Source organism: Aquarana catesbeiana, linkage group LG10 (assembly GCF_042186555.1).
Source record: "Aquarana catesbeiana isolate 2022-GZ linkage group LG10, ASM4218655v1, whole genome shotgun sequence".
NCBI lineage: Eukaryota > Metazoa > Chordata > Amphibia > Anura > Ranidae > Aquarana > Aquarana catesbeiana.
Window position 1 is genome coordinate 187,100,480 of NC_133333.1, and position 23,946 is coordinate 187,124,425.

Here is a 23,946-nt window from a genome sequence, read left to right on the forward strand (position 1 = left end):
CCGCCAGGGAGGTTAAGGTCTTTTAACAAATTGTCTCCTTTTTATTTATTCCTTTACTTCTTTAACATACGGCATTTACACGCACAATTTATAAATTATCTATCACATTTATAAAACTCAATGGGAATACTATAGAAAGGAAACAGGATAATCTAAAATATATACAAGACTCTGTCAATGAAAAACGTAGTGAATAGGATACCTTTTTAAAAACCTCAATACTTAGGGCGTTATTACTTATCATCTGTGAGAATTGGCATTAGTAATCCATTTTAGGAATCAGCCAACCTGCCTGGGCTTGGTTCAGGAGCAGTTTAGCAAATCTTGCTAGAAGTTTGCAAAATTCGCAGTGAACCCCCAAAGAAGTCTGGGGGGGGGGGGGACTGTTTTTTCATTCTGGTCTTTTTTGAGTGGTATCAAGCAAACAAGGCAAGACAAGGGAAGATGGGTACTGCCATAGGAAACATGTACCATTGCCAAAAAAATAAATTAGCTCCAAAACACAATGAATGTATGGTTGCTGTAAACCCACCCTTTTGTAGAAAGCTTGGCTTTTGTGACTCAGCTGACCAGTGGCAAAGGCCCTTGCATTGCATCATAGGTTTTACCTGATTTCTGGTGGTGAATTTGTAGTGTTTTTGGTCAAAGTCGTGAGCTTCAGCAATCTTGTGTTTTTTTAGCCACCGAGGTCATGCGCAAGATCACATATAATTCTTTATATTAATCTTACAATCTTGGGGTTTCGCCATAAACTCATAGTATAAGTGAACCTAAACCTTATCCCTAATCCGTTTCATTATTCTGCCTCAGCTTTAGCAAATAAGACATTTTTAAATCCCAACAGCAAGAGAGGTAATTTATTCTAAAATCTTCAATAGGCTCACAAAATAAAAGCATAAGTATGGACAACCTGGCCAACACTTTGGGTCTTACTTTTTCATTTCTTTATACAACCTGGGATATTACTGTCTATGCATAGTACTTTATGTGTGCCTCATTTAAAGTCCCATCTGTGTTAATACACAGCCCCCTCTCCCTTTTTTTTTGTCTATGCATAGTGTCTTGGATCCTGCATGGTGGTCGTGGGATTTGGGACACTCCCCCACAGTGTCAATGTCTCACACAATCCAGGGCACCTGGCAGTTGCTGATTATGGCTGGTACCAGCCTTGCCAGTGCCTGGTGTACTAAGAAGACAATGGTAAGGAGAGGAAGTCACATGACGTGTGACCCTATGGTTTTTGGGCCACCCTTTCCAATCAATGCTTCTTCTTCCTTGCACTTGTGTTACTGCTGTAAGGCTGGATACTGTGAAGCACATGATCTGATTCAAAAACATTTGGTTACCTACCATCAGTTCTTCCAGAAAGCTGTATGTTTTAGCTGGGGCCTAAGGTGGGAGGGATGGAGAGTCTGGTTCACTGGCTTTATGGAAATAAATGGTGGGTTTGTAGCACTTTGGAGGCTGCATGGGGGTGGAGGTACATGGCATTATCACAGTGCCACAGTTTCCCTTCTCCCATACAACAGTGCCACACCTGACCCTTGCAGCTTCTCTGGGAAGGGTCTCTACAGCACTTTGGAGGAGAGGGTTTTGTTATTGGCACAGTGTTTACAGAATATCCATGATTTGGGGCTTATTTATCCCACTAACAATGATGATTTTGGGCTTATTTTATTCCACTGATACAAAAAATGTGGGGCTTATTTTATCCCACTAACATCAACGATGGGACTTATTTTTTCTAACTGACCTTGATGATATGGGGCTTATTTTATCCAACTACCTTCAGTAATATGGGGCTTATTTTATCCAACTACCTTCAGTGATATGGGACATATTTTACTTCCAATTACACCAATGATGTGGGGCTTATTTTATTCCCAATTACGCCAGTAATATGGTACTTATTTTACCCCCATCTACACAAATGATTTGGGGCTTATTTTATACCACGATATAGAGCTTATTTTATACCAATGACAGTGACAATTTAGGGCTTATTTTATCCCATTGACACTAATCAAAGGCCTTTTTTTTTATCCCACTTACACCAATGATGAGGCTTATTTTGTCCAACTGACACCAACTATATGAGGTTTATTTTATCCAACTGCTATCAACATGAGGCTTATTTTATCCTATTGTCACCAAACATATGGGGCTTATTTTACTCCTAATGATACCAATTATATCATACTTATTGTACTCCTACTAACACCAATGATTATTTTTAATAAGGCTTATTTTATATGTGCATAGGCCGCAGTATGAATGGGAGACACTTATAAAATGGGGTTGGATACATTTAGACATGAGTGGGACTACAACAAAATGGCGCCCGATAATGTAATATAGGAGACTAAAGCAAAATGGCGTCAGACGCTAATACATAAGGGCTGGACTCCAACAAAGTGGCGGAAATGATTTATATATAAAGAGAGGAGTGCTCTGTTTGCCAATTTTATCCCCCTGAGGAAGCTATGTGTGCCTGTGGCGCAATGCATGGGGGGAGCTTTGATGTCACAAAGCTCTAACAGTGGATGGCGGGGAATGGCGATCTGCGGTAAAATAACATCTAAGAATTTCATGCTGGTGAACATAGTTGATGTAACATGTGATTTACAACCTGGTGCACTGGAAGCACCTTGTAAATGTGAGTGTAATACTTGGAGATTTTAGAAATAAATGGTGTGTTTTTAAAGATAAAGCACTATTAGCGTTTTATATTGATATGTACCTGGCTGACAGGAGGGACTGGTAGGAAAAGGAAGAAGTGATTCTATCATTGTACGCCAGGATTGGAGCTACACTTCCAGTCCCCTTGAGAGGGAAAAAAAGCACTATTTGATCATACTAATACATATGATCCATTATCCCAGGTGCAAGCATATCCAGTGGAGGGATAGAGCACAGCATGCATCACGAATGATACAAAAATAGTGAATTGTCACCTGAAGAACACTGAATATAAATGTAGATCACAGTGTATGGCCTAATACTATAAGGCAATATTTGGTGGACATTTAATTTAATTTGTGGTTTACACAATTATAGAAAACTGGTATAGGGTGTTTAAGTACTATAGTGGCAAGATCTACACTTATTTGTTTGAACACAGTATATATACATGGTGTTTTTGATCTTAAGGTGAAGTGCAGCACTTATTTAATTTATTTTATCCCACTATCACTGCTAATACAATGGCTTATATTTCACAGACACCAAGGATGGGGCTAATGATCTTCCCACTGGCACCAGCAATGATATTTATTTTACACACACTGACACCAACACCTACATTTGCAAGTTAAAATCAAATGTTACTAGGTTATTTTTACTTCAGATAATTTATTTTCCATTCATAAGAATCAGGAAAATACTGTATTGTGACCACTAGATGGAGGTCACAATCATTGTAAATAATATTTGATTTTTTAAGATCAACAGCTCCATCTAGTGATAATAATGCAGTATTTTCCTGATTTACGCTATGGAGAATTAAGAATGCAGAATAAATTATCTGGTCCTGCTGTGTCCCACTCTGTTTGCGGTCAGGGACCACAGCTGCACCCACACGGATGTCATACTGTGACATAGACGCTGTGTTCTTGCAGTGTTCTTGCAGCTGCTGTGTCACAATAGACATCAATAGGCCTGTCTGCATTGGGACGCATAAAACACCTGTTCATCCCTGTGAAGGTAAACGTGGCCCTACACAGGTGTACACTATTGTATGCTCTGTGTGAATAAGGCCTATAAGGTGCAAATATGTATAATATTTAATTCATAAAAAATACTTTTTAGATGGTTGATAAACAAGTCTGTACATTTCAGAGGGTGTGTTTTATATTTTTCTTCTACTGTGCCTTGAGTGGAATGGATCATTCAATTTACAGAACGGGTATATTGTAAAACTGGCAATTCCCTTTTGCTAACAAATCTGATTGGAAGATACCTTTCACAGTAGTACATAGTCCTCCTAGCATGGACTTGCTGAGAAGACATTCATTTTCACAATGTGAGCAAAGGATGGGCTTGACGTGTAAAACGGCATTTTCAAGGCTGATCAAGCAATGCTTGCATTTCAAAGATAGTTTTGCACCAGTTAAAAGCTAGATTTACAGTGCTTTGCAAAAATATTCACCCCCTTGGCATTTTTCGTGTTCTGTTGCCTCACAACCTGGAATTAACATGGATTGTTTGAGGATTTGCATCATTTAATTTACAGAACATGCCCACAACTTTGAAGATGTTTTTCTTTTTATTGTGAAGCAAACAACAAATAGGACAAAATAACAGATAAAGTCAATGTGCATAACTATTCATCCCCCTAAAGTCAATAATATTGTAGAGCCACTTTTTGCGGCTATCACAGCTCCAAGTCACTTTGGATAAGTCTCTCTGAGTTTGCCACATCTTACCACTGGGATTTTTGCCCATTCCTCCTTGCAAAACCGCTCCGGCTCCTTCAGGTTGGATGGTTTGCGCTTGTGATTAGCAATCTTTAAATCTGACCACAGATTTTCTATTGGATTGAGGTCTGAGCTTTGACTAGGCCATTCCAACACATTTACATGTTTCCCCTTAAACCACTCAAGTGTTGCTTTAGCAATGTGTTTGGGGTCATTGTCCTGCTGGAAGGTGAACCTCCGTCCTAGCCTCAAATCACACACAGAGTAGTACAGGTTTTGCTCAAGAATATCCCTGTATTTAGCACCATCCATCTTTCCCTCAACTCTGACCAGTTTCCCAGTCCCGACTGCTGAAAAACATCCCCACAGCATGATGCTGCCACCACCATGTTTTACTGTGGGCAGGGTGTTCTTTGGGTGAGGTGATGTGTTGGGTTTGCGCCAGACATAGCATTTTCTTTGATGGCCAAAAAGTTCAAGTCTAGCCTCATCAGACCAGAGCACCTTCCTTCATACATTTTGGGAGTCACATGCCTTTTCGCAAACTCAAAACGTGCCATTTTGTTTTTTGCTGAAAGTAATGGCTTTCTTCTGGCCACTCTGCCATAAAGCCCAACTCTATGGAGCGTACGGCTTATTGTCGTCCTATGTACAGATACTCCAGTCTCTGCTGTGGAACTCTGCAGCTCCTCCAGGGTTACCTTAGGTCTCTGTGCTGCCTCTCTGATTAATGCCCTCCTTGCCCTGTCCGTGAGTTTTGGCGTGTGGCCGTCTCTTGGCAGGTTTGCTGTTGTGCCATGTTCTTTCCATTTGGTTATGATAGATTTAATGGTGCTCCTAGGGATCATCAAAGATTTGGATATTTTTTTATAACCTAACCCTGATCATCAAAGATTTGGATATTTTTTTATAACCTAACCCTGACTTGTACTTCTCAACAACATTGTCCCTTACTTGTTTGAAGAGTTCCTTGGTCTTCATGGCAGTGTTTGGTTAGTGGTGCCTCTTGCTTAGATTTTGCAGCCTCTGGGGCCTTTCAAAAAGGTGTGTATATGTAATGACAGATCGTGTGACACTTATGCCCTGTACACACAAACGGTTTTCCCTTCGGAATAAACTCTGAAGGTTTTTCCGACGGAGTTCCGACGGAATTCCGCTCAAGCTGTCTTGCATACACATGGTCACACCAAATCCGGACCGTCCAGAACGCGGTGACGTACAACACGTATGACGGGACTAGAAAACGGAAGTTCAATAGCTTCAGAGCATGCGTTGTTTTTGGTACGTCGGAACAGCATACAGATGATTGGTTTTCCCAATAGGAATTGGTTCCGTCTGAAAAATTTAGAACATGTTCTCTTTCTAGGTCCATCAGAATTTTCGATGTAAAAAGTCCAATGGGGTATACACACGACCGGAATATACAATGAAAAGCTCCCGTCTGACTTTTTCTGACGGACATTCCGCTCGTGTGTACACAACATTAGATTGCACACAGGTGGATATCATTTCACTAATTATGTGATTTCTGAAGGTAATTGGCTACACCAGAGCTTTTTATGGACTTTATAACAAAAGGGGGTGAATGCATACACACATGCCAATTATCAGTTTTTAATTTCTGAAAAATAGTTTTATGTATATATTTTTCTAATTTTACTTCATCAACTTAGACTATTGTGTTCTGATCCATCACATACAGTCAGGTCCATAAATATTGGGACATCGACACAATTCTAATCTTCTTGGCTCCATACACCACCACAATGGATTTGAAATGAAACGAACAAGATGTGCTTTAACTGCAGACTTTCAGCTTTAATTTGCGGGTATTTACATCCAAATCAGGTGAATGGTTTAGGAATTACAACAGTTTGTTGTGCCTCCCACTTTTTAAGGGACCAAAAGTAATGGGACAGATTAACAATCATCCATCAAACTTTCACTTTTTAATACTTGGTTGCAAATCCTTTGCAGTCAATTACAGCCTGAAGTCTGGAATGCATAGACATCACCAGACGCTGGGTTTCATGGTGATGCTCTGCCAGGCCTCTACCAGGCCAGGCCTCTACTGCAACTATCTTCAGTTCCTGCTTGTTCTTAGGGCATTTTCCCTTCAGTTTTGTCTTCAGCAAGTGAAATGCATGCTCAATCGGATTCAGGTCAGGTGATTGACTTGGCCATTGCATAACATTCCACTTCTTTCCCTTAAAAAACTCTTTGGCTGCTTTCGCAGTATGCTTCGGGTCATTGTCCATCTGCACTGTGAAGCGCTGCCCAATGAGTTCTGAAGCATTTTGATGAATATGAGCAGATAATATTGCCCAAAACACTTCAGAATTCAACCTGCTGCTTTTGTCAGCAGTCACATCATCAATAAATACAAGAGAACCAGTTCCATTGGCAGCCACACATGCCCACGCCATGACACTACCACCATGCTTTACTGATGAGGTGGTATGCTTTGGATCATGATCAGTTCCTTTCCTTCTCCATACTCTTCTCTTCCCATCACTCTGGTACAAGTTGATCTTGGTCTCATCTGTCCATAGGATGTTGTTCCAGAACTGTGAAGGCTTTTTTAGATGTTATTTGGCAAACTCTAATCTGGCCTTCCTGTTTTTGAGGCTCACCAATGGTTTACATCTTGCGGTGAACCCTCTGTATTCACTCTGGTGAAGTCTTCTCTTGATTGTTGACTTTGACACACATACACCTACCTCCTGGAGAGTATTCTTGATCTGGCCAACTGTTGTGAAGGGTGTTTTCTTCACCAGGGAAAGAATTCTTTGGCCATCCACCACAGTTGTTTTCCGTGGTCTTCCGGGTCTTTTGGTGTTGCTGAGCTCACTGGTGAGTTCTTTCTTTTTTTTTTTTTTAAATCAACAAAGTTTTTATTGCTCAAGAAACATACAGTATCACCATATATGTAGGTTATCACATTCTGTACAATCAGTTATATGTCATGTATACAGTCATTTAGCCATTTTTCTTCTTGTTCACAAGTGCATAGTTAAGTATACAATTTAGAGTTAAAGAATACAACCTTAATAAATTTCTTTTTGACCAGTATGTCTTTTGTCTCCCCCCCCTTTCCCCCAGCAACTATCCCACACCTTTGACACCTATGTAATTACTCCAGGGTTTACAGTTTAATTCTTCTACTCGTGTTCCCAGGCATCTCTATGTACCTCTAAGCAGCCTCATACCGGGTGTGTCAAGCCATGCGTTCCATAACTTATCAAATTTCCCTAGGTTTCCCCTGTGCTGATATATATACTTTTCCATAACAAGGGTGTTACCCATCTGTTGAATCCATGTTTTGACCAGCGGCGGTGTGGCAGATTTCCAGTGCAGGAGTATTGTTTTTCTCGCCTGAAATAGAGCTCTGGAAAAGGCCATTCTAGTTATATTCTCTGGAATGACCCCCTCCAGTATCCCCAGAAGGCATCCCAATGGGTCAAGGGTAACATTAGTTTGGAAAACCCTTTTAAGTAAGGTCATGACCCCTGTCCAGTACCTGTGAAGTTTGGGGCATCGCCAGAGGAGATGAATCAAATCGCCTGGTGCATTCCTGCACCTGTTGCACAATGGATCTTGTAACCTCCCCATTTTGTGTAGTTTTACTGGTGTATAATGCACCCTCAACAGAATATATAATTGGGAGACTTTTTGTGATACGTTTAGCGAACAGATGTTGACAGCCTGAAGGGCCTCCTCCCACTGCTCCCCCGTAATGGGACCCAGGTCTTCCTCCCACTGTGCCACTGCTTTCATGGGATGCCCCTCGAGGAAAGAGGAGAGAAGCATGAGGTAGCATTGGGATATTATACCTTTTGTGTCTGTTGCCTCTTGTAATATGTGAAAAATAGGGGTGGGTGACTGTACCCACTCCACTGCCCTACCCTGCGCCTGTATTGCATGTTGCAGCTGTAGGTAATATAACAACATATTAGATGTTAAGGCATATTTAGCTTGTAAGTATGCGAAAGATAGCAGCCTTCCATTCTGAAATATATGTCTTAGGTGAGTAATTCTCAGGGGACGCCATCTAGAACCCTGCTTGATTTTGGCCAGTTCCTCGTAAGAGTTGTTTTCCCAAATTGGGCTATAGGCAGTGTATCCCGTGACGTGTTGCAGTTGTTTGACCTTGTTCCACACTTTTTGGATAAGTGTGTAAGTGGGCATCTATTTGTTAGGTTTCTGAAATCTCTGAGCTTCCAGACCCTCAGGTATTGACTCCACTCCTGCTCCCGTCAGCAAAAGTTTGGCCGACAAGCCTGCAGGGGATGGAGCCATGGCCCCTATTCGATGTTGTAGTTGCGCCGCCAAGTAATATATCCAAAGGTTGGGGAGTGCAAAACCACCACCCTACTTTGGGTATTGCAGCTGTTCCAGCTTGATCCTAGGGGGATTGGTATGCCACAGCAGCGTTCTGAACAGTGTATTAACAACCCTAAATATTTTAAGTGGGATGACTATCGGCGTATTGTGCAGCATATATAGGAGTTGGGGCATCAGAAACATCTTAATGAGATTCGTCTTCCCTGCCAGGGACATTTTAAGTCTGTTCCATATATTTATTTTATCTCGAAAACGAGTCAGTAGGGGATATATGTTTAGTTTGTAATAATCATTTATATTGGGGGATACGTAAACGCCTAGGTATTTAAAGGAGGTTACTATGGGAACCGGACATGAGAGACTCACCCGCAGATCTGGAGTCCCGTCCGAAAACATCAATGCAGACTTGGACCAATTAATAGTAAGACCTGAATAGTGGCCAAAGTCTGCAATTAGGGACATTGCATGGGACAACGAGGCGTCCACGTCCTCCAAAAAGAGGAGCATATCATCCGCGTAGAGCATTATCTTCTCATGCAATTCACCATAGCGAAATCCCCTAATCTGCTGGCAATCTCTGACCTGTGCAGCAAGTGGTTCAACGGCCAACGCAAATAGCAGGGGGGACAAGGAGCACCCCTGCCTGGTCCCCCTGCCCAGTGCAAAGACCTGTGACATCCTGTCTGACACGCGTACAGCCGCCCGCGGTGAAGCATATAGCAGCCGCACCCATGAAATAAACCTAGGACCAAACCCGAACTTGACCAATACAGCCCACAGATATCGCCAGCTAACACTGTCGAATGCTTTATTAGCGTCAAGAGACAACAGTGCTCTACTGCCGGCCACATTTGTCTGGGTCTGCATGTTCAAAAAGAGTCTGCGAAGGTTAGTGGCGGTGGACTTCTTGGGCATGAAGCCTGCCTGGTCAGGGTGGATGATGGAGGAGATGGCCTTGTTAACCCTCAAAGCCAAAATTTTGGCCAGTAATTTCACATCACTCTGCAATAACGAGATGGGCCTGTATGAGCTTGGGTCTACAGGGTCCTTACCAGGTTTAAGTAATAGTATAATATTAGCCCTCGTCATGGATGTTGGTAGCTTTCCTGACTCAAAGGAGGAATTAAATACCTCTAACAGTTTCGGTAAAATTGCCTCCCCATATTGGGTGTACACCTCCATTGGGAGCCCGTCATCCCCCGGCGCCTTGCACGCAGAAAAGGAGGCAGCCGCCTCCTTCAATTCGTCCAATGTAAGTGGGGCCTCCACCTCCATGCGCACCTGGCACGGCAGGGAGATTGTGTCTAAGTACTCCTGTAATGCCTCATCTGTGTAGTTCTCACATGGCTTATATAAGTCTTCATAAAAGGACGCTAGTTCTGTAATTATTAATTCAGGGTAATTTACTAGTCTCCCAGTTGAGCACCTAATGGCTCCTATTGCCGGTGAAGACTGTTGAGACTTCGTAATTCTAGCCAATAGCTGACCAGTCTTTTCCCCTTCCTCGTAAAAAGCTTGCTTAGTAAAAAAACTTTCCTCTCCGCAGTGGAGCATCTCAACCGGTCCAGGGAATCCTGTCCCGATATCCATGCCTCCCTCGCAGAGTCGGAGGGATCTGTAACATATGTTAGCTCAAGCCGCCATACCTGGTCTTCAACCAGTTTCATGAGGGCTGATGAATTATGTTTAATGGCTTCTATTTCTGTTATAAATGTGCCCCTAAGGCATGCCTTAAAAGCATCCCATTTAGTTGTAACATCAGGATGGAATCAGTTTTCATAAAAGTATTGTTCAATTTGTTTCATTACTCTTTCTTGAGATGTAAAAAGTTTTAGCCAGAAGGCATTAAGTTTCCAAGGGGCTTTGGGCAAAGAGACTACTGGGCGCGTTGTCACGTGCGCAACCATTGGGGAGTGGTCCGACACCCCTCTGGGAAAATACTCCACTTTGGTGATAAGGTTTACAACATGGGAGGACCCCACGCATAGATCAATGCGTGAGAGCGAGCCATGTGATTTAGAAAAACACGAGAATTGTTTGGATGTTGGGTTTTTCGTTCTCCAGACATCCATCCAGCCCACCTCCAGCAACAGGCGGCTCAAAATAGTGCCTCTTCCCCCTAGTGGAGCCTGGACCGGAGGATGCCTGTCGAGTTTTGGGTCAAGATATCCGTTAAAATCACCCATAATTATGGTGGGCACATCAGGCTTGTCAACCAGGTATGACAGCAGGAGTTGCAATATTTCTCTAGAGAATGGGGGGGGGGGGGATGTATACAAAAGCAATAAACAAGGTCAAAGTAAACAGCTTGCAGTAAATGAACATATATATATACCTAATGGATCAATAACAGAATCTAATTCCTGGTAGGCCAAGGACTTATGGACCAACACACTTACTCCACGAGAGTACGCAGAGTGTGTGGAGTGATAAGCCCTACCCACCCAGGAGTATTGTAGGAGTCCCACCGCATCCTTTGTGAGGTGAGTCTCCTGTAACCCCACAATAGCAGGGTGAAACTTCTTTAAACATGAACTTATCATTGTACATTTTAGCAGATCGTGTACACCAAGGACATTCCAGGACACCATCAATGTAGTAGCCATGTCCAGTAAATTAAATTCTTATCCAAGCGATGCAAAGGCCATCCGGCCCTGCACCTGGAAGGAGAGGTGTCCCAGATCTGTAGAAATGCAGTCAGTTCCTTTTGACAGCCCATGGACATAAACTGACCAAAATCCAAGTTCAGTGATACAATGCAATAGAGTATGTAACTTAGAGCATAGCGCAACTGCGCAACAGAGAAAAATCGGGGGAAACAGTCACTGGTGTTGTTGTGGCCATCCGAGACCCAGTGACATGGGATGAGAATAAACTGTTCCCTTGCTTCTTTAGATGCATAACAGTCAATTAAACTTGTGCCACCCGGGCAACAATTAACCTGTCCCTGAAATTGGGACCCATTGGTGATCTGCAAGATCGTGTGGGTGAGATTCACCCATTGTGGAGTGGAACTCAGTTCAGTGTCGTGTTTGAGCCCGTTCAACACGCTGATATAGACTTAATGTAAAATGTCCCGCTAAACATATATTGTAACCATCTGCCGACATCTTACCGACCTTGTCGGGTTTGTTCTCCAATCGTCAGTCACCCCGTTCGTTTTCTCTGCGTCTCCGGAGGTCTTGTTCATTATGATCCAGCCATGAGATCGCTTCCGCAGCTGACTCGAAAAAGGTAGCCTGGCCCCTGGCAGTGATGCGTAACTTAGCCGGAAACAGCATGGCGTACGTAACCTGAAGTTTTTGTAAGCGCTTCTTCACCTCCGCAAATTTGGCCCTTTTTCGCTGCACCTCAGCAGAGAAGTCTGGGTAAAATGAAATTTTTGTCCCATTGAAATGAACAGAGCCTCTTTCCCTCGCTAGCTTGAGTATGATCTCATGGTCTTTGTAATTCAGTAGACGCGCCAGCATGGATCTTGGCGGGTTGCCTGGGGTGAGGGGTTGTGGCGGCGTGCGGTGTGCCCTTTCCACTGCAAACAATGATGTAAAGGCCTCCTTGCCAAAAATGTCATGCAACCATTGCTCTATAAATGCCGTTGGGTCCCTGCCCTCCACCTTTTCAGGAAGTCCCACAATGCGAACATTGTTCCGTTGGAGATGGTTCTCAATGTCGTCAGTTTTTGCGGTGGCGCAGCTTGCTGCAGTGCTGTTCTGGTGTCTCTTGTGAGTGGGGGCATCTGGTCCTCCACATCGCTAATTCTGCCCTCCACCACTGTGGTTCTCTCCCTGATTCTCTGGAGGTCTTATCTTAAGAGGGAGACTGTTTCTGTAAGACCCCCAAACTGCTCTTTTAATCCATCCACTGAGGCAGTGCATCGGTGTACAGCACGCAATATATCATTCAGTGTGGGTTGCTGTGTGTCCTCCTGCAGCATGTCAAACATATCAGGGGTAGAGATCATAGATGATTCCAGCGGCACTGTGTCATCTAGTGTTGGAGGGCTGTGTCCTCTGTTAGTATCATAAGGGAGGGCCTGCATGGTTGGGGGATTCAAGCAGCCTTCCGCTTGCAACTTCTGTGCATAGTACAGCATGTCCCTAGGTTGGTCTTTCCCCTGGACTTTCCCCTGGTGCTTTTGGGCAGTGTGAGACTTACCACTGCCATCATGCTGTTTAGTGGAGCCTCTCGCCGTCCTCTGTGCCTGAGGGGTGTCGGCGCCATCTTGGATCTCCATGCTCGTCCCGTTCTCATCTTCTTTATCCCCTTTGCGGGGCTTCATGGGGTCCGTACAACACAGGGCGAGCACTGCGGGGTTCACAGGGGTGTCCGGCGGTAGATGGGAGCGGTAGGGGTCCTGGATCGGTAGCGGGAAGAGGATCAAAAGAGGATTAACAGCAGGAGCTCAGTGAAGTGCGACCGCTCACATGCCCTGCTCAGGCCATGCCCCCGAGTTCTTTCTTTTTAAGGATGTTCCAAACAGTTGATTTGGCCACACCTAATGTTTTTGCTATCTCTCTGATGGGTTTGTTTTGTTTTTTCAGCCTAATGATGGCTTGCTTCACTGATAGTGACAGCTCTTTGGATCTCATATTGAGAGTTGAAAGCAACAGATTCCAAATGCAAATAGCACACTTGAAATGAACTCTGGACCTTTTAGCTGCTCCTTGTAAATGGGATAATGAGGGAATAACACATACTTGGCCATGGAACAGCTCAGCAGCCAATTGTCCCATTACTTTTGGTCCCTTAAAAAGTGGGAGGCACATATACAAACTGTTGTAATTCCTACACCGTTCACCTGATTTGGATGTAAATACCCTCAAATTAAAGCTGAAAGTCTGCAGTTAAAGCACATCTTGTTCGTTTCATATCAAATCCATGGTGGTGGTGTATAGAGCCAAAAAGATTAGAATTGTGTCAATGTCCCAATATTTATGGACGTGACTGTATAATTCAGATAAAAAAAACATTGAACCAATGGCTGTAATGTAACAAAATAGGTAAAAAGCCAAGGTGAATATGTTTGCAAAAAAGCAAAGGTGAATACTTTTGCAAGGCATTGTAGTTATCAACTGAAATAATTAAGTGCAAAAATAACAGATTTATTTTGTTTTCTTTTTTTCTGTGCAGAAAAAAGTTGACAGATAGTTCTCATTGTACTCCTTCTCCAAATGGAGGACCATGCTGTATTCCAGAAGAGCTGGCAGGAGGGGTAAGTGTCTGCAAAATGCTTCCCTCCGACAGGATCTAATCCCTTTGTTTCCCCTTCCATCCAACAAGATCTGATCCAACTGCCCCCTTTTTAATCAGAATGTGACCCTGCTGTCTCCTGTCCACATCTATCACAATCTAATCCAGCTACCTCCTTTTCCACCTTGACCTGATCTCATTGATTTATGCTCCATTAGAATCTGGTTCAGCAGCAGTGCCCATCTATGGCAACCGGCCCATGTTGTCTCCTCCTTGTCCATAAACTGATCCCACTGCCTTCTTCTCTATCAAAATCTGATTCAGCTGCCTCCTCTCCTCATCTATTATAATCCGACCTCGCTGTCTCCTCCTTGACCATGATCCATTCCCAATATGTCCTCTCCCCCCACCACCTTTAATCTGATACCACTTCCTCCTCTTTTAATCCACTTTTAATCCAATATTGCTAATACCTTTTTTCCTCTCCCATAGTCTCATAATGCTGCCTTCCATCATATTCTGATCCTGCTGCCTCCTCCTTCCTTACCACAACTACATCCAGTAGCTTCCTTTCTTCCATTTACCATTAACTGATCCTGTTTCCTCCCTTTCCCTTTCTCCACAATCTCATTACGCTGCCTCATTTCCTCTGCCTTAAACCTGATACCACTAGAGCTTATTTTAATTCACTTCTAATCCAATCCTGCTGGTACCCTTACCTCCAACATGGTCTAATACTGCTGCTTCCATTTGTAGGTAGATGCAGTCTGCATTCTCCATTGCAGGTGGCACTCAACCACAGCTGCAATGCAGAGGGAGAGAAAGTTAAGAAGAACCTGGTTCATCTATGGTTTCCTGGGTTACAGGGGGCAGCTATTCGATTGGATACCAGCACCCCATGTGACATTGGAGGACATTTTGGGTCAGGCAGAGTGTACTTAAGAACCTAGCTCCCGGGTTTGGTGCGCATTTTGCGTGTGGTTAAAGTAGGGAGAGGTCTTCTGTCTGACAGGGACAGTGCTTAGCATCAGGGAAAGGTTCCAGAGGAGTAGGGAAAGTGCATCGACACACCATCCTTCCTTTAAGCCTCCCCGCTCGGAAATGGACCGACCAAGCTGCATTCTGCTCCTCGAAACAGTGTCGGCTCACCTGTGACCTCCTGCTACTGACACATTGCTGTTACATCCTGTGAGTGCTCCTGGTCGGGTTGGCTTCTCATCAAACTTGTTGTCTATTGCTGAACTTCTATTACAATATATTCCTGTTACTCTGCACCTGGACTCTTGGGTGTTTTCTGTCACTGCACCATGCTGCACCTATCCACAAACTTCCATCACAATCTGATCCTGCTGCCTAATCTCTCTTTCTTTACCACAATTACATTTAGCTGCCTCATTTCCCGATTTACTATTAACCAACCCTTCTGCCTCCCTTCTCCACCACTGCAATCCAATTACACTCCATTCTTCTCTCTCTGCCTTCAATCTGATCCAGCTACCTCTCTTCTTCTAATCCAAACCTGCTTAAACCTCCACCATGGTCTGCTACCGCTGTCTCCTCATTCATCACAGTCTGATTCCACTGCCTTCTCCTTTACTACAATTCCAATCTGCTGCCTCCTTTCTCTATCCAAAATTATCTGATCCTGCTGTCTCCCTTCCCCGTCCACCAAAATCCCATTCCACTGCCTCATCCTATAATATAATCCCATCTTGCTGCCTCTTTTCCCTACAATGTCTTCTGATACTATTTGGCTGTCTTTGAAACAGGACACAAATGGGCACCTAGTGGAAAAGAAAAGGATACTTCTGCAAAAAGATTTCCCGTTTAAATGGCAGAAAGAAGCAATTAAATACTTGGGAATATATATCCCAAGTAACTTAAATAACTTGCAGGATTTGAATTACACTGCGACAATCTGAAAAGTAATAAAATTACTTTCAAAATATGATAAAATAACATATTCTTGGATGGGAAGAATCAATATAGTGAAAATGGACATATTGCCAAAATGATTATACATTTTTCAAGCAATACCCTTAGCTCTTCCAAAAAAAAAAAATAATGATGGAATTAAGAAAAGCAATAGGAAGATTTATCTGTGCCCAAAAAACTCCCCAAATAAAAAGAGAAATTCTAATTAGAACTAAAAAAAATGGAGGGCTAGCATTACCTGATTTTTCCAAATATCTTCAAGCACCATCATTGACTAGAATTATAGATTGGTATCACAATATGGAAAATAAACAAAGGGTCAATTTAGAAGAAAATTATATAGGAGTACAACTTAAATCCTTCCCTTGGATAAATACTCAGTTAAGACCTGGAAAAAAAGAACTAATGATCTTTGTAGCAGCCACATTAAAAATATGGGATGCAGTATTAAAAAAGGGGAAACTCTCCACTATGGTCGGACCTATGACCCCATTGTTCTCCTATCCAGAATTTCCGCCAGCCTTAGGAACCACAAATTATTTAAATGGAATATATTGGAGAATGCAGGGTTGGTTCAGATCCTAGTGGATGGTAAATTACTAAAAATGCAAGATTTAGGACCCGAATATAAAAACAAATAGCTACGATACCATCAATTAAACAAATTTATTGAAGCAAAAATACAGTTATCTTTAATAAATAGGCTAATAACTAAATTTGAAAAAATATTAATAGAAGAACAAAAACCGACTAAAAAAATGTCTAAGCTATATGATTTATTACTCCCCTCTGGATCTCTTAGAGACTTAACAGGAATGAAAAATGGGAGAAGGAAATAGGAAGCTCAATATCAGACATAGAATGGGAGAAGACATTTTCAATAATACATAAAACATCGGTAGTGATTAAGCATCAAGAAAGAAACTATAAAATTATAATGAGATGGTATTGGCGCCCAGTAGCCTTAAATAAAATATTTAAAGGAAATGTAGAGACCTGTTGGAGATGTATGGGAGGTAGGCGGACTATGGATCATATCTGGTATGGGTGTCATTTGGTGAGGAATTTCTGGAACAAGATATTTGAGATCTATCAGAAGGTGTCTGGAGTGGAGACGAATCCAAGTATAAATATCTCAATATTATCTATAAGGTTAGGTTCAATAAAAGATATTAAAATGGATATTCTTCACCATATGACAACTGCAGCCAGAACATTAATAGCTCGAAAATGGAGAAGTACAAAAAGTCCGACGGTAACCGAATGGATATGTGAAATGAACAAAATTCAATATATGGAAAGACCGATAAGGGAAGAAGGATGTATAGAAAATCAAATGCCAGAAATATGGCAAAGATGGGAAGAATTTCGGTCCTCAACAAGAGTGACAGACTATTTATAAATGTGTAGGCATGATTAGGAGGCGAGGAAGGAGGAAATAGGAGTCAGAAAGTTTTCTCTCTCTTTTGGATGATAGTAGAAGTGTGTAGATGATAAAACTATAGAACTCCTGAGGATGAATAGGGGAAATAAAGATAAGAACAAATACGGTTTTAGATAAGTATGGCCTCTAACTGACATACAGGAGAAGAAGTAATTGTATATTGTAATGAATTTTGTATAACTGTGAATTTTTGTATAAATCAATAACAATAAATTGAAAACAAATGGGCACCTAGAAAAGAGAAAAAAAGAGAGAATACATTTTACATACAAGTATGTCATGATCTACAATGAGATAGCTAACACAATTTTCTCCTCTGCACAAGCTCATCCCAAATTCTGTTATATTACCAATCTATATATAGCTTTATTTAATACACCAAAATTACAGAAAAAAATTGCAGCCACTAAAATTTGGTTTACCTCCACCGTTCTGTTCATTAATGCCACATTTTGAAGAATGCTTGCTGACACGAATGAATGTGTGCTAAATACCAGGCATACCCCACTTTTAAGTACATAATGGGGTTTATTTACTAAAGCTGGAAAGTGCAAAATCAGGCTCACTTCTGCATAGAAACCAATGAGCTTCCAGGTTTTATTACCAAAGCTTGAATTGAACAAGCTGGGGTTAGAAGCTCATTGGTTTCTATGCAGAAGTGAGCCTGATTTTGCACTTTCCAGCTTTAGTAAATTATCCCCATTGTGTACTTAAAAGCGGGGTATGCCTGTAATCAATAATTTTGTCATTCAGAGATGTTTACCTTTGAAGTTGAACTCCGGGCACAAAACTTTCACATTAATTGCTCAATAGTCACAAAAGATGTACAGTAAATCCTTTGTGTGCACCAAATTCCTTTGTAAACCAGGTTATAACCATTTAAAAGTAGCATTGAACATAGCTTGTACAGAGAACAAAGCCATGGGACAGACTCAGTAGGGCTGCCCCATAACAGGCTACCTGCAAAAGAACTATAGGAGGAGGCAGATACAAGATCAATCACCCTACACAAGGAGACAGAGCAGAAGGGACTGGTCTTTATTACAGGAAGCTTCTGCACAGGTACACTGGATTACTGCACAGATCTGGAAGAAATATACAAAACAACCCAAGACTCAAGAAACAAAACACGTATTTTATATTCAGACAGTATGACATAGATTTACTAAAACTGAAGCGTGCAAAATCTGGTGCAGTTGTGCATAGAAACCAATCAGCTTCCAGTTTTGTTTTGTCAAAGCTTAACTGCAGAAGCTGAAGTTAGAAGCTGATTGGCTACCATGCACAGCTGCACCAGATTTTGCACTCTCCAGGTTCAGTAAATCAACCCCATTGTGTTTATCCCAGAGTTAAGCTTTAAATCTCATTTGTTATGCTAATTAAAACACCCATTTCGTACATGCATAATGATTCCCAGTTATTTTCTTAATGTCTTTCTTCACATACTGTAGATGACACACCGAGAGTGTTTATTTTAAATAACTGATTGTTCAAGGGTAATAATTTCAATTCAAATGATCCCTAGAAAAACTTTTAGTAGGGCCCCTTCAGATACCAGAATGTTGTTTAGAGTACAGGTATGCCAATGTACAGTACATGCTTGACCCTCTGAACCACCCTGTTGATGTCACTATTCTCATATGTTACAGTTCTACTGCTTATTGCAGATTTTACTGTAATAGAGAGATTGTCCTAGAGTGTATTCCCAATGGAGAGAGACTGTTTCCTGACCTGCAGACCTTTGCAGGAAAGCAACCTTTTCTATACCTCCCAAATTTATGAGCAAGGAAAAACTCTTCTTAACCTCTGATAACTTACATAATTTTAGCCTGCACATCAGAATAAACTATAAATTACTAATGCCGCATACACACAGCCGAACTTGCCAACGGGCTAAACTCCGTCGGCATTTCCGACGGAAAGATTTAGAACATGTTCTATATCTGAGTACGTTGGAAATGCCGACAGAAAAAGTCTGATGGGGCATACACACAGTCGGAATGTCTGACCAAAAGCTCCCATCTGACTTTTTCTGTTGGGAAGTCCGGCCTTGTGTACGCAGCATTACAGTCTCTCATGTTTTTAGAGCAACTTTAAACCATATACAGGTATTATTATCAACTATCTAAGCCTATAAACATATCTTTATGGGTACTTGGTGACATGTGGGGATATGAAGCAATATTTTGCATGGCAAACTGGAATATACCAACCTAATTGTTGTGTCCCCAGATAGAAGCTTACAATGCCAATCAATCTATATATATATATATATATATATATATATATATATATATCAATATAAATGTGACCAAAGACAATTTAAAGAGGACAGTACTTAATTCTGCTCACTTGGTTTCCCATGCCTATCATTTGTGTTCAAAATACATATTATTCTAATATTTTTTCTGGCAGCCCATGGGAAACCACTGGTTTTGCACTCATGACCGACCACTTTCTCCTGATGTCTTCTTGCTCCAGAAGTAAAGTCTTTAGTTTATGTCTCCTAGTCCTCCACTGGATGCTCTGTTAATCCAGGGGTGAGGCTGAAACAGAGTGTAAGGTGTTTTCTGAACCAGGGTGCAGTCTCTTTTTCATAATCCTAATGCTATTAGGTGATAGAGAGGGGCAGAAAAGTGGTGCTACCATGCTGAAAAATCTGCAGACAAGAAATAAGAATTACCAGCTAGGGGCAAAGGGCCAGCACAGTTTCCTATAAGATTTTTAAAGGGCATTTTACAATATAAAGAAAGTGGGATTTTTAGGCATCACCCCATATCTGTACGTATCAACAACATGCATTGGCTTGGGTGTTGAAGCTTAGCCCCCCAACCTTCTCTGGCTGGTGGACATTGCATTCCAGGACACTACATGAACAAAACTGATCTTATGTGGCCAATCCAGGTGGCACACTTCTATGGTTGACTAACCACATACATTTGACGCTGATATATTTGGAAGACAGGAGCTGCAGGGACCGGTCTTGTGCTGGGAGGATCGGAGAACTAGGAAAGTATCTCTCTACTCTCCAATCCCCCAGCAGTTAACCCATGCAGTGCGGGCACACCCCCACTGCATGCAAGAAATAAAAAAATATGCAGAGTTCAGCTTTAAGCTTTGACAGTAAAACCTAGAAGCTACTTGGTTACTATGCACAGCTGTACCAGATTCTGTGTGCACCAGTTTTAGTAAAAGTGGTTCTAAAGCCTCAAGGTTTTTTTACCTTAATGCATTGTATGCATTAAGGTAAAAAAACTTATGTGCTGCAGGAGCCCCTCAGCCCACCCCCCCTACTCTTACATGAGCCTGATCCAATCCAGCGATGTGCACGAGAGCGGTGGCTTTCCTAATTGGGGAGATTGATAGCAGCTATTGACTTTATGTGGTTGTTCACATAATAACATTACCATTAATTAATTTTTATTTAGGTATTTTATGGAACAAGATATATACATGATTGTACAAAGATTTATTAGTTTTCCAAAATGTACAGAAATGGGTTGACGCCTTAAAAATTCAACTTTATACTTTTCAAATACCTTCTAATACAGGGATGTGGTGTCTATCATTATATATACGATTTTTAAAGGTATTCTAATGTGATGTTGTACATATTTTCTTTCTTCATTTATTATGGTTAGAGAAAAAAACTTCACTTACAACTTCACCTTTAAAAAAGCACAGCCCACGCTCCCTAGTTGTCATTTAACTAAGTCTCAATATTCCATAGGGAATGAGAAATCAAATCCAAATAGCTCCACTATTGGTTTCTTTTATGTCACAAGTGAGCTGCTGCCTCAGAGTGCAAGCCACGGAATTTTATCCCCACCCTATTAGATGTTGCCCCTCATGGTGAAACCTTGCCACCCACTTGTGACAAAACTGCATCTAAGCCTCTAATCTAGACCAGCTACATCTTGCTGTTTCTGTGGGCTCACCGATAAAAAGCCAAAATAGGAGGGTGTCCACCTGATGATGTACTTACTGCACCATTTTCAACCATTGTCACTACACCATTCCCAACATCAAAAGTGCCAACTTGTCATATGTCATATGGAACCTGTCCTGTTAAACCACTGTATGGTCTTGGCCACCATGCTGCAGATCAATTTCAGGGTCTTGCCAATTTTCTTATAGCCTGAGCCATCTTTATGTAGAGCAACAATTATTTTTTTCAGATCCTCAGAGAGATCTTTGCCATGAGGTGCCAGGTTGAACTTCCAGTAACCAGTATGAGAGTGAGAGCGATAACACCAAATTTAATACCCCTGCTCCCCATTCACACCTGAGACCTTGTAACACTAACAAGTCATGTGACACCGGTGAGGGAAAATGGCTAATTGGGCCCAATTTGGGCATTTTCACTTAGGGGTGTACTCACTTTTGTTGCCAGCGGTTTAGACATTAATGGCTGTGTGCTGAGTTATTTTGAGACAGCAAATTGACACTGTTATACAAGCTGTACACTCACTACTTTACATTGTAGCAAAGTGTCATTTCTTCAGTGTTGTCACATGAAAAGATAGAATAAAATATTTACAAAAATGTGAGGGGTGTACTCACTTTTGTGAGATACTGTATATATATAGATATATTTAGATATACTGTATAATATACTCTATATCCTCGTTACATTAATTAAAGAAAATATGTTCTATTCCACTGTACATGAATTTATTTAGAGTTGAGTGCTGTGAGTATCTTTTCATTTAGTAATAGATGGGAAGACAAGTAGCAGCACTTTCTTTATGTTGCAACCAACTTATGGGCTGTAGCAAAAGGAAACAAAACACGTTTACAAATATTTATCTAAGCTGTGTAAATTTTAACCTTCATGAACTTCCTTTTTAATTTAACAGAAGACTGTCTTAGCAAATACACTAATTCTATTAGAACTTAAGTATGGAGCAGATTAAAAGAAAACATTTTTGGAGTTTTTAAAGCCTTTGCCATATCAATGTAGATTCTGTCTCGTACTAGTAAAGTACTGCATCTATGTGCATTGTTCTGTCGATCCTGTGTTCTGGGCTGCATCCCAAGATCACATCTGAGCATGCAAAGTACCTCTAAAAGGGTTAGTACTGAGGGGCCACAAGTGAACCGCCCAGAAAGAGGGTGTGATACGTGTGGGTTGTGGACTAAGATGACCAGATTTTTAACCACTTCAATACAGAGCACTTCCCCTCCTTCCTGCAAAAGCCAATTTTCAGCTTTCAGCGCTGTTGCATTTTAAATGACAATTGCGCGGTCATGCAACACTGTTCCCATCAACATTTTTATTATTTTGTTCCCACAAATAGAGCTTTCTTTTGGTGGTATTTGATCACCACTGGGGTTTTTATTTTTTGCTAAACAAATAAAAAAAAAGACCATTTTTTAAAAAGTTTTTCTTTGTTTCTGTTATAAAATTTTGTAAATAAGTACCTTTTCTCCTTAACTGATGGGCACTGATGAGGCGGTACTGATGGGCACTAATGAGGTAGCACTGATGGGCACTGATGAGGCGGTACTGATGGGCACTAATGAGGTGGCACTGATGGGCACTGATGATGGGCTCTAATATGCATCACTGATGGGCACTGATAGGTAGCACTGATATGTAGCACTAATAGGCATTGATAGGGCAGTGATGGGCAGTCATAGGTGGCACTGATGGGCACTGATATGTGTCACTGATGGGCACTGATATGTGTCACTGATGGGCACTGAAAGGCTGCACTTATGGGTACTTATAGGTGGCACTGTCTGATGGGCACTTATAGGCGGCACTGATGGGTGGCCTTGATGGACACTGATAGATGGCACTGATAGGCATCACTGATGAGGCACTGGCAGGCATTACTGATGGCCATGGATTGGCATCTACAGTGGACACTGATTGGCATCCCTGGTGGTCATGGGTGGGCATCCTTGGGGAGGCTGCACTGATAATCAGTCAGCACAGACCCCCCTACCAGGGGAGCAGCCAATCGGCTCTCCTCTACTTGTAAATATTTTACATTTTATTATGATTATATATAGGGGGTTCACCACTATTTGCACATTACAGCTCTGTAATATTTCTTACCTTTTCCAGATTTGTATTGTCAAACCTTAATTGAACAAGTATGTAGATGTAGCGCTTACTCTTGAAGGAGCCTCTGGAAATTTGCCCAGGTTCTTCAACAGTGGATTGCCCCCCAGCCAGGCACACGATCTCTAAACCAGTCTAGGGGTGTTGTTTTTGTTGTTTTTATTTTTGGAGAACTTGGATAAAGAGAATTAAGTGGGATACTCAAAAAACAGAAACTATGTACAAGTTGAGGGCAGTGAATTCCTTTCTGAAAAGCTAAAGCAGAAGTCCTTGCTTGTAGCAAACTGTGGTCTTGGCTTGTGGTAGAATCAGTTAAATGCGGCTTTTTTTTCTTCAGAGTCTCTTCACAAAGAATCAGAAAGACTAAGCCAGAGGTCCCCAACCTCCAGGCCACGGACCGGTGTTGGTCCATGGCCTGTTGATGAAGGGGCTATCACAGGGCTATCACAAACCGCGGTCACCGCTCACCTCCTGCTGTGCGGCCATGCCCACGTGTCCTCTCCCTGCTCCTCCGATGATGTCATCCTATCAGCAGGGCAGGGGAC

At 41.8% G+C, this 23,946-nt stretch overlaps 1 protein-coding gene across 1 annotated transcript in view; it reads left to right on the top strand.

Annotated features, from left to right (window-relative positions):
- Nucleotides 1–23,946, top strand: part of LOC141111080 (probable pleckstrin homology domain-containing family N member 1) — a 113,963-nt gene that overhangs the window by 19,923 nt on the left and 70,094 nt on the right. Inside the window, exon 2 of the mRNA XM_073603071.1 lies at nt 13,890–13,971. Within this exon, the coding sequence (XP_073459172.1) occupies nt 13,890–13,971 (82 nt within the window). The remainder of the gene's footprint in view (nt 1–13,889; nt 13,972–23,946) is intronic.